The 11,455-nt window shown below is 45.4% G+C and overlaps 1 protein-coding gene across 2 annotated transcripts; it reads right to left on the reverse strand.

Annotated features, from left to right (window-relative positions):
• Nucleotides 1–1,053: 1,053 nt before the first annotated feature.
• Nucleotides 1,054–11,455, reverse strand: LOC306797346 (SH3 domain-binding protein 4-A-like). 2 transcript variants are annotated; one of them, XR_013773118.1, is made up of 6 exons: nucleotides 11,348–11,455; nucleotides 9,383–9,549; nucleotides 6,459–8,812; nucleotides 1,654–1,842; nucleotides 1,215–1,560; nucleotides 1,054–1,066 (listed from the first exon to the last, which is right to left on the reverse strand). XR_013773118.1 is itself a non-coding variant. In XM_079296670.1 (5 exons), exons 2-5 carry the CDS (start codon nucleotides 9,504–9,506, stop codon nucleotides 1,336–1,338), a joined length of 2,892 nt encoding a protein of 963 aa, XP_079152796.1. In that variant the 5' UTR covers nucleotides 9,507–9,549; nucleotides 11,348–11,455; the 3' UTR covers nucleotides 1,121–1,335. The 2 variants fall into 2 exon arrangements, 1 of the variants encoding a protein (XP_079152796.1); XM_079296670.1 differs by lacking the exon at nucleotides 1,054–1,066 and having other exon boundaries at nucleotides 1,121–1,560.

Below are 11,455 nucleotides of genomic sequence, written 5' to 3' on the forward strand. Positions count from 1 at the left end.
AAAGGAAAAGGCCAATCTATTTTAAAGAAACCTGTGTTTGTGTGTGATTAGCGTAGCTTAGCACAAAGACAGGAAGCAGAGGGTAACTCTGGGTTTGACATTCCAAAAGTGTTTTAATGTCTAAACATACTTAAATGAAAATCATACTTTCTGGTCCGCACAAGTTGTTTTAGATTTTCAGTTTGAAAGCATCCGAGCAGAAACAGAACGTGTATATAAATATATAAACTCCGCACATTTTCTGTTCAGAGCGTGTTCATATTCCGAACAGCAGTCACAAAACATATGGAAACAAAACAGGAAGGAACACAGAATGAAGGACTGAAATGAAACAATAAAAGCATCAAAGCCGACTGATATTTGATCACAAATCAAAAGACAAAAAGCTTCTTTAAATATAAATTGAACAAAAACGTGATATTTGTTTCACAGTTTCAAGTCACTTATTTAAGAAGTACACTGTGGTTTACAGGTTTACAGTTGATATTTAATTTAATACCTTCCAGTAAAATGTAACACAAGAAAATATTCATATTTATGCTGCACTTTGAACCAAAAGACAGAAGCAAAATGTGGCTTAACAGCATGATCATTATTCTGAAACACATTTTAGGTCCATCTTCATCTCATCTTTGATACAACTTGTGTTTGTACAACAGTATTCAATTCAGACAATACTGGATGCACTTTGGATGTTTGACTGAAATATGATGGAAATGAGTTTCTCACAAAACCAAACCAAGAAAAGAATAACACTGTTGGTAAAACTGTGTTGTTTTCCAAGTATAAATAATACATCTTCACAAACAGACATACTGAGCCTTTAGTGCATGAACGACACTGAGTCACATGTGAAGTTAGCATTGGGCTAGCTGCATTGGGCTAGCTCATTACTGACTTAACGTTTATCTCATCACCTGCTCTGCCTTCTTTTGCAATAAAAGAATCAAAACTGAGTCAGAAGAGGAGGGAAGAGTTGTTTTTGTGCCACCAAACGGTTCAGTTCAGTGTGGACGGGGAGCATGTGTGGTTATGTACTGCAGTGGTTGAGGTCGCTGATGTTGTCCTGAGGGAGATGAACAAAATCACTGGAATCAATTAGAGCGAAATTAAACAGGAAGTGAAAATCTGAAGCAAAAAAGAGAAGACATATACGCCATAAAAGAGACAAAGACAGTACAAAAGACATGAAGAAGAAAGCAGGAGGAACAAACATCTGGCGATGGAAGACGCCCAACAAGAGATGGGACGTGCAGATCCCGAACTGTCCAAGACACTCCTCCAGGAAGTCCCACCAAGACCAGAAGACGTTAACTCTTTTAAACAAACAGAAGTTCACACAGCAAAGTCTCCGTATCCGGTGGGGCAGAAGGCGGCGCCGCGGAGCGCGTCCAGGCAGTTGACGAGGATCAGCGTGCCGGTCAGGTGCTTCCACCTTCTGGTGATGGGGTTCCTCATCTTGTCCAGGCCGAGGTGGAGCTCCTGGATCACGTCTCGGTAGCTGTCCCCGACGTGGGCGGCCCACGTCAGGAGGAAGTCGTAGGCCGGCTTCCACATGGACTGAAGGGGTCAAAGAGAGAACGAAAAAGGAAGGAAAAACATTGAATGGTGGTTCTTGTAGTCCAGTGGACGTAAAGACACCAGGTCTCTCACCTCATGGTCCAGCAGTCCGTTCTTGTCGCGGTGCGGAGCCTCGTAAGCCTCCATCTGCTGTCTGGACACTCGAGCGAGTTTCTCGGCCAGTTCCCTCCACCGGAACGCCACCTCCACCGCCGTGGTCAGCAAGACGAAGTCCAGGACCAGCTTGGCAACCAGACCCTGGCAGTCCAGCTTCAGCAGCGCCTGATGGGGGACGGAGGAACGGTGGAAAGGGGTTTCATTATAAAGGACGTTTGTACGATCTCTTTTGCTTTCGTTATTTTTTGATTCACGAGCAGAAATATGTGGACCAATGAGGATCTTTATCTAGATCTTCATCTGGATCTTTATCAGATTTGTCTTAATGGCCTTCAGACAGACAGAACAGCAGCACCCTGAACGTCACACGATGTGATTCACAGCCACGAGAATATGGAAAATGTATTTCAGGTTCTGTGCCTTTTATATGAATTACATCTCAGAGATTTCCCTCTGAGGATAAACCCTCAAACTGTGGAGCCTGGACTTAATCTAACGGACCTCAATTAGCTTTATCTCCTCTTTCATGAGCTGCAGCATCATAATAAATAACCTGGATAACCAACAGCGTGCAAGTTTCTGGAGGTGACACGATTCACCTCCCTCCTCTTCCTCCTCCTCCTCCTCCTCTTCCTCTCTGACCTCCGACTGTGCCGTGATTCAGGCTTCACACGGGGCTCAGGCTAAATATAAGGTCAGGGTTCACCGCTGCTGTCTGGAGAGGAGCGCGACGTGGAGCTCTTCGTGCAGGAGGGATGTGCTGTTTGAAGCCGGACAGGATTAAAGTGCGTCAGGAAGGAGTTTTTGCTTCAAAATAAAGGTCTTTAATCCTGTCAGAAAAAACACATCAAACTGCACCAGGTCAAAGGTCAGCGTTGGGACTTAAGGCCTTTACACACCGGTGGAGACTCATTTGCATGTTAATACACTTTTAACGTGAAAACTTTCACTCTTCATGAAATGTAGACTTGATGGCACCACAACACGTTGTTGCTGTTCCCAGCCCGGCTTTGGTCGATGTTTCCACATTAATAACCACCAACATGATTCTGCTCTAAAAATATGAAACACTCTGCTCCGTGAGAGACCAAAGTGTCTGAAAATGTATTTTGTCCTTCTGGTATTTTCAATCTCCCATTCCACCTTTACAAGTACGATGAAGCCACATGACAGTTTCCTCTTCAAGGTTCTCCTGAAATATTCAGCTTCGGATTTGTTCAAGAGTTTGGTTCCTGGTTTACATGTCCCATCACGGGGAGTTTAAGAAGTTGAGGAAACACTTTTGGTTTCAGTTTCGATCGATCGATCGAGCAGACGTTCCTGCAGGATCTGTGTGCAGTCTAGACTCTCTGCAACTATTTCATCAAAAGATCAGCTGCTCAGGAGCTCAGACGTTGATTTCTACTGGCTGCATGTTTGTAAAGAAGTTTAATTTCCTGAGCCAGCTGACGAGTAAAGACCTTGGTTTTAGATGGGAGTCTATAGCAGGGGATTGAATTCGTCCCCTGGAGGAGTGCTCGGCCCGTCCTCACTGCACGGATCTATAATTTAACAACACTCTCCCGGCCTTTCAGACACCGACAGTCCGGCTCTCGTTTGTCCTCTGCCTCCGTAACTCGAGCCTCGGCGTTAAAATATCTGCGGGGCGGTGTCGGATGCCCTCGAGTCCTCCAGATCCGTCCTGATCGATGCATGCTCACATTTCATGAGAACACCTGTCGGCTGGTGTGGACGAGAGAGGGGCAGACTAAACCATGAGCGCTGGTTCACTGCTGCAACACTTTGTGTTTCACACCGAGCTGCAATTAAAGCCGGCAGGGTTGCAGCTTCCACTTTTGCAGAAGCAAGAATTGAATTCATGTGTGGTTGTGCTGCAGACTGAAGACAGCAAGATCAGCGAAGCTTTGTTTGTGCTGCAGCTGGAAACAAAAAGATATGGCTTTAATTATTGCAAAGGGAGAAAGACACAGTGAGCTCCCTCTTACTATTACTGCAGCTTGTGTCCACCATCAAGCTGAAATAACACCTCTCCTGTCCCATCACAGACAAAGTCCAGGTATGTACCGATCCAGCGGACAAATGAAATAAAAGTGGATATCTTTTATTAGGGAAACCTTGGACTCAAGTAAAAGCTGCTACAACTGGATCAATGAAGACTGTAGGACGTGAGCTTCATGGATGAAGTGATAAATTGCCCAAGATTGAGGAGACTTAATCAAAAAGAGACAATAAAGGGAACTTTCATCTCTCGCTTTCCTCCCTGTTCTAGCTCTGGCCTATGCTGCCCTTTAGAAAGTCAGGAACAGGGATTTCACTTCATATAGAACATCAGCTGATAATGGTGAGATGCTGAATTTAAGTCATGACATGGTTAGCGTAGCTTAGCATAAAAACAGGAAGCAGGAGGGGAGACACAGCGAGCCTGGCTCTGTTGAACTCTACCAGCCAGGAGGCGTTGGTACCGTTCTGCAAAACACGGACACGTTGCACGTGGAGGTTTTTGCGTTTGAGCGAGCGACGCAAAGAGCAAATGACGGAGTAAATATAACGAACATTATTGAAAGTGACATGGCGTAAAAATGATGACAGGAGGTAAAACAAACACGGGACTTTCACCCTGGACACAGGAATGAAAAGTTGACTTTGACTTTACGCTTTTTACGTAACGCTGTTACACTTGTTGAGTTACGTAAGACAGTCTGCTCATGGCGGTTGCTATTTCTTAACACTAGTAAACATTATCTTACATTTTAACTATTATTTGAACAAAAAACATATTTATTCAAATTTTAACCATTGTGTTGCCTAAACTTAACCATCGTTGCACAATGTTAACCACGTAGCATTGTGAACGTACAAAGCTCTTTCTTCTTCATGGATTCAAGGATCATTTATTGTTATTGTGCAACACAGGGATGCAAAGAGAAATGAGAAAAAACATGACAACAAATGAGTAAAGTCAGTGCAATGGGGCAGGGAAACAAAGCCCACAGCTCGTTCATATTACAGTATATAATGTGTCTAAACTCTTTCTTTTCCACTTCCCTCCCACCAAACCTATTTTCTCTGCCTCCTGTCTCATTACAGAAACCACAGGGGGGAAATGAAGCTCCCTCATCGAGACTTTGCCAACACTTCTTTCCAATGAGCAAATCTGCATACGTAAGTGTGGTCTTACTAGACCAACATATTGTGTACAATGTTTCTTTGTGATGCTTGAATAAGACACTTTTATTTGGAAGATTTCACAGATTTGTGTCCTATTTTTGTCCTAAAAAGGAGCAGATCTTGGCTGGATAAAAGCCTCATTATTAGGAGAATGAATGCCTTGTTTGCTAATCGAGGATTTTGTAGCCAGAGGTTCTCAACGTAGGAATGTTTTATTGAGTAACAGTTATATAAGGAAGGCTTATTGTTTGGCGTCTCATCAAATGTGTTTCATGAATTCATTGATTGCATTTTAGCCTCGAACATTTCTATATGGTCCTTGAGGATGAAAGTGTCTCCGACTTCAGAAGAAAATTGCTAGACTTCAGTGAAGGACACCCGAGTGTGTGCTGGTTTCATTTTTCCAGTTAATATGAAAAGAAAGGACATCAGAGGAGTCAAAGGATGGAGCCTGGTTCAGAGATAAGAAAGCCAAGGCGCTCTTTGTGCACACAGTAAGTTTAAAAGCCTCAGCAGGAGTTGAAGGTATACCCGCCAGAATAAAAGCCTTTAATAGAACATAAAAGGCTCCTTTGCTTTAGACCTTGAGAGATTATGGGCAGGGTCACATGACGTACAGCCAAACAGGGAAAGTTATTTGCAGGTGTGTTTTTCTGGATAACCGTGAAAGGTTAAAAAAGGCATGGACATCAAATGAGTAACACTCCTTTACCTTAACAGTTACTGTCAAAGTCCCATTTAGCATGGCACTTTACCACCAGCTGCTCCGGAGGCCGCACTGAGCATGTCGCATGCACGCTTCGTCAACTCCGCCTGGATAAACAGCAGTTGGAGAAAGTACTTTGCTAAAGTACTTTTTGAATGATGGCGCCTGGCGAGGGAAATGTCTCGGGACTATTTTTGCTCCCCCCAGGGTGCCGGCGCTGTCGGCGGTGAAAAACACATCGAGGCCGGCGTGTGTTTGCTTGACAGAGTTGTTTACGATCAAACTGCAGATGTTAAGTTTTATTTCTATGCTTCTTTTGACAGGATTTTCTCCTCCAAACCCCCCTTCACTTTTCATGTGGTGGCTGTTCATGCTGTGAGCCGCCTCAGGCTGTAGGACAAGTTGTTTACCATTCAGGTGACTGGGCATAAGGACTCAAACGCTTCCAGCTCACACTCAACACAGGCTGAAGTGGAAAGAAATCAAACAAAGACACCTATGTGCTATGGTAATGCTCGACTGTGTAACAGTTGGAGGACAAGGGCGAATGGCCCTCATATTGTCTGTTTCCAGCTTCTAAGATGTGAAAATTTATTTATTTTCTCTGTTTTTTTATCATCAAATTCAGAATATTTGTTTTTTGGACTGTTGGTCAGCTAAAACAAGCAATCCAAAGACACTAAAAACTTGATATCGACCTTTTCACTGTTTTTACGGATTGAAATGTAGACATCATGTTCTTTGTCTTAGGGGCAGTGACAGATTTTCATCCCACTGATAACAGGATCCCAATCCAACAGGACTGGCTTGTTTCTCCAGAAACATTGGAGGGATGGAGGAGAGAATCAAGTCAAATTCAAAATTATGAACAGAAATCAATGAAAAATGAAAACATGATTGGTCTCACCATCATGAGTTCCCTCTGGAAGGACTTCCTCTCCTTGTTCTCCATGTTCGTACACTCCTCTTTGAGTTTCTCCAGAACCGACGCCACCTTCTCCGGCTCGTTGTCCAGCTCGGTCCGGCAAAAGTAATTCAGTGGCAAATTCCCATTACCCAGGGCGTCTGCGAACGCCCTCCAGTTGCCCACATTCTCCATTAAAACCGTCCTCACTGTCGCGTAGATGTACGTGAGAAATTTGCAAGGCTTCAGGATCTGCTCCAGCAGGATTGTGGTCGTTAGGTCCGGCCCACACCAATAAATGGGCTTGACCTTACCCAGAACCAAAACATTCTTGGCGTGGATGAGGCCCACCTTCCCCTGATAGTATCCAATGTACCACTCTTTGGTCCGCAGCTGCCCTCGCAGTTTGATTTTCTCCTCGCTGAGCAAAGCGATAACATCCCCCTTTTTGTACTCCAACAGATAAGTGCTCTTGTGCTGCCTGATCACTGTTTTGATCAACTTGCCGAATTTAAGGTTGGTGATGCACCGGTCCTGAAACTTTGGGTATTTGGAAGTGACGGCCAGCGGTGAGAGGACGATCTTATCCACCTCTTTCTTTTTCAGGAACCTCCTCTGGCCTGTTGTCCTCGGTCCGGTCGTTGGCGGCGGCGGCGGCGTTTGGACGCAGAACTGGGTGAGGATGCAGTCAAGGGCGTCCTTGACTTGGACCCTGAGAGTGAAGTCTGAAATGCTGTCGGGGTTGTGCGATGTGATCATGTACAGGAGCCTGCTGACTTTTCCTAGTTTGACCTGAAATCCCCGAATCAACCCCGCACCCTCGTTCACCCTCACCTGGTAGTTGGACATGTTGGAGTACAAACCCACCTGGAGGTCCTGAGGGTACCCCAGTGCAAACTGGTGCTTCCCCCATAGCTGCAGGGCCACGGGCGGGCTGGAGCTAGCCTGTCGGCCCACCTCGTTAACCAACAAGGTATTTGGGGCGCAGTCATGCCCAAACATGGCCACAACTGTCTTAAAGGAAGGGTGAATGTGCTTGGGTCCGTAAACACCCAGAGTTACTTTCCTATGCACATGGTCCCAAACGGTGGTATTGGGGCTGATGTACTGAGACTGAACCACAACAGCCACATACATACAAGGCTCTAGACCATCCAGCTGCACCTGGACTGTATCATTGTAAAGGTAAGCATTCGGGATGGGCGTGTAAGGCCCTTCTTTGCAGTCACTTCGAACACAAAGCACCTCTGCAGTGTGACAACTGTCCTTCTTGACAGCGACCATTACCTTCATCTCCAACGTGATGAAAGACTTGGTCTCCATGTTGCTCAGCTTGATCTCCACCACGGGGCTGACAGTGGAGCAGTGGTCACTGTTGAGCTCCAGAGGAGGATCTAGTAAGGCTTTCATGGAGATCTGCTGGTGGTCTCCTTGGCTGACGTGGCCCTGGGGAATGTGGATGCTGATTTGGGTGTCCGGGAGCTGAACAACTCCTCCGTTACTGTCCAACCTGCACACAATGTTGGTCTCCACTGGCTGCGTTTGGCCCCATCCGGGACTCTGGCCCAGGGAGTCAAGGTCATGGCAAGACCTGGCTAGCTTTCTGTGGTTCAACCACGCAGTCCTGAAGTCCTCCCTGCTCTGAAACTGATCCGGTGAAGGAGCCTTAAGGCCTGTGAAGAACCCCGAAGAAGGTAACGTTGGATTCGACTGCGCCTGCAGTACTGACAGTTCTGAGAGACTGTGGGAACGTTTACTCCTGAAAAACGGGTTATCCCTGTGGAGGTTAGGTGCAACCTCTTGGTTTGGGCTGGTGGGGGTGGTTTTGTTCATGTGGCAGCTGCTGAACCCATTGGTCATGATTGTACTGGTGTTAAAGTTTGAGCAAGACGATGGAGAGGCCAGTGCATCAAGCAGAATAAGGTCTGTTGAGTTCCTCACACTTACATCTTTGCAGTTTTGATCTAATGGACGGATAAAAGGGTTCACAGAGAACAGGCTGTTGTTGTAAATTGGTGAGGGCTTCAGGGTCATCCCTGTCCACTCCCCCAAACCTCCAAACTCCTTCGACCCATCCTCGTATCCTTCCCCAAGACTGTCAATCATCCCACTGTCGCTAAGCGAGGAGTTCCTGAAGTTGACCGGCTGGACGTAGGCGGCTGGGATGTAGCCCATTTCCATGTTGTTGTGGGCGTACCACCACTCTCCTCCTGACGTGTCCAACACATAAAGCCGATCGCCTTTGGCGAACTTTAGCGTGGTGAAGCTGCTGGGGCAATAATCCTTTATGGCAACCACTTCCTGCGCGGCTCCATAGGAGGCTGTCGTGTCCAGCCTCAAGGCACTGGGAGAAGGCACTGAAAAGGAAGAAGATGTCAGAGAATCTCTTAAAACCATTCGTGGTGCTCTTCCGCCCCTGATTGCAAAGTGGTTTTGTAACTGGTTGTTCACTGTTTTAGGTAAGTGCACTTATGGTAATCACTCAATGGCTGATTATTCTAAAATACTGCTGTTAACAGCACTTATCTCATAATCAGACATGTAATGGGTCAGTTGGAATAATGAGGTGATGGTACTACAGATCGGACATCAATCTAAAATAGCCCCCAAAATAACCTTTAATAATTCTAAAAGCAACAACAAAATGTTCAGATCACTGAGTTAACATATGAGCAGATGAACTGCATAATTCCCTGCATCATTTTCTATTTTTAGTTCGCACCATTAGCGTATATAGAGCATGTAAACATAGCTGTAATGAAGTGCAGCCAGTGAAGCGAAAGAGCCAGAGAAAGAATAATACCGTTTACATATGACTGAATTAGAAAAGATGAAAAGCACAAAATTACAACATCAGATTCTAGAGATCTTGAACTTTGACTGATCAGCTAATCAAATGAAGTGTGTGAATACAGTGAAGCACTGACCTTTGACATCGTTGAGACTGGCCCCAGTGATCCCTTCGCTGAGGTCGATGAGCGTCCCCTCAGACTTGCAGCGAGGGAGGATGTGATTGTTGTTCGTCACTCTGATGATGCGATGGGCAGCCATGGCCGGTGCTTGAAATACAATTCGCTCATTGGCAGCTTTTCATCTGGATGGGGAACAAGCAAAGCACTTCAGGGTCCAGCCATTTAGCAGATGCTAAATGCTAATTTTCCAGATCATTGACCCAGTTAAAGGCCACACAGGTCAAAGCTGCAGCAGCAGAAAATAAGGTCTCCACACCTCCACACCTTCCTGTCTTAGTCAGGCTAAATAAAACCTGTTTCCATTGACTTCTGTCTCCTGTGGTCTTGCGTTTGGGTCCTACCTGTGAACTCCCGTGACAATTCATGCAGCACGTTTTCAGGGATCGTGGTGTCTGGTGAAAGCACTGATTTGATGAATATGAAACCCAGAAAACATCCTTGAAACGCTTGAACGCATCATTGAGGGCGATTATCTAAACCGTCCCTGATCGCTTCGGAAACACTGAACGGCCAGAAATCAGGCTGCAGGAAGATCACATGACTACTGCCGAGACATTTAATGTGAGAGAACCAATGAATGACATGAGCACGCGCCTCGTCTCACAGATATTCAGAAGTAATTCAGTTTAAAATGAATTGTTCTGTGAACTCTGACTTCCTGCTGGCTGGTACTTTAACGATGTAATCAAGATGTTATTTGGTTCTGACTTTTATATCAATACAGCGTGCAACAGGTGAAGGACAGAGTGGTGATTCAAGACGATACATTTGCAAGAGTGTGTGTGTGTGTGTGTGTGTGCTGAGAAGCCATTAATTACAAAATGGAGCACACCTTCGGTGCTGGAAAACGATGACATGCTAGTTTTCAGGCTTAGCCTGGGGGGGGGGGGACAACAGTGTGTGTGTGTGTGTGTGTGTGTGTGTGTGTGTGTGTGTGTGTGTGTGTGTGTGTGCGCAATACAGAATGAGTTGTCAGGTTTGTGTGCATGTGTTTGTGAGGACGAGGAAGAGGTGACAAAAGCATTGGAAGCAGAGGAAGAGGAGGAACAAGGAAGGGAGGAGACATAGAGGAGGTAGCAGATAGGAGAGGAAGAGGGAAGGGACATGAGGACAAACAGGGAGACAAAAGGGAGAGAAGATGAAGAATAGGAGGAAGGATTATGAACAAGGGAAAGGAAAGGAAGAAGGAAGCAAGAGGAGGTAGGCGAGGTGAAGAGGAAGAGGAGTAAGGGAGGAAAAGAAGAAGAGGAAACAGCAGAAAGGGGGAGGAAGAGGAGGGAATAACAGCAGAAGGAGGAAGAAGAAAAGAAGAAGAAATAAAAGTGAGGGTGAGGAACAAGGACAGGAGGAAGAGGAGTTTGTGTTTCGAACCCGAGGCTGCCTGATAGAGGGAAGGGGGGGGGGGGGATTTTCAGCTTATCAGATGACCTTATTGGCATGGTTGAGGAGGCGCACACGCGCGTGGCCGGCGTGCGCACACGTGACAATATCGCGCTAATTGTCTTTTCTTTCCTCAATGTTTCTATGCAACATATTTGAATGAATATGTTATTGATACAACAGATCAATAAAAAGAGTGAAAGATTGTAAAAAAAGGACCAGAAAGGCTTTTAATTTAATCCTGGAATTAATATAATATTAATACAGCATAAAACACGAAATAACCATAAACCTGGACCACAATAGAAAACCAGCACATGTAAAAAGACACTTTAAAAGTCATGATGTACAGTACATGCCATTATAAACACAGCAGACACCAGCGTGTACAACAGAGCAGCAAATATAGAAATATCACATAATACTGCTCAGATGTTTTCTTTTGATGCAGCCGAATTCCTTCCCGCACATTTTTTCTGCTAAATTAGCGAAAGATCGTCAGAAGAAACGAAGTGTAAAGTGGATCGTAATTGAACTGACCTGCTGGCTGGAAGCCGGACTGATGAGGCTGAGAGGAAAAGGTGAGGAGCTGATGGAGATGCTTCTTTTTCTTGTTCCCCGTCTCTTTTGCCTTGAAGCTCACAAAAA

This window comes from Melanostigma gelatinosum, assembly GCF_949748355.1.
Source record: "Melanostigma gelatinosum genome assembly, chromosome: 24".
Classification (NCBI taxonomy): Eukaryota; Metazoa; Chordata; class Actinopteri; order Perciformes; family Zoarcidae; genus Melanostigma; species Melanostigma gelatinosum.

Coding starts and splice junctions, on each gene's coding strand:
- LOC306797346 (XM_079296670.1), bottom strand. CDS start 9,506: ATGGCTGCCCATCGCATCATCAGAGTGACGAACAACAATCACATCCTC. Junction 8,813..9,382: donor CAGTCTCAACGATGTCAAAG/GTCAGTGCTTCA, acceptor CTTCCTTTTCAG/TGCCTTCTCCCAGTGCCTTG. Junction 1,561..1,653: donor ACGGACTGCTGGACCATGAG/GTGAGAGACCTG, acceptor TGACCCCTTCAG/TCCATGTGGAAGCCGGCCTA.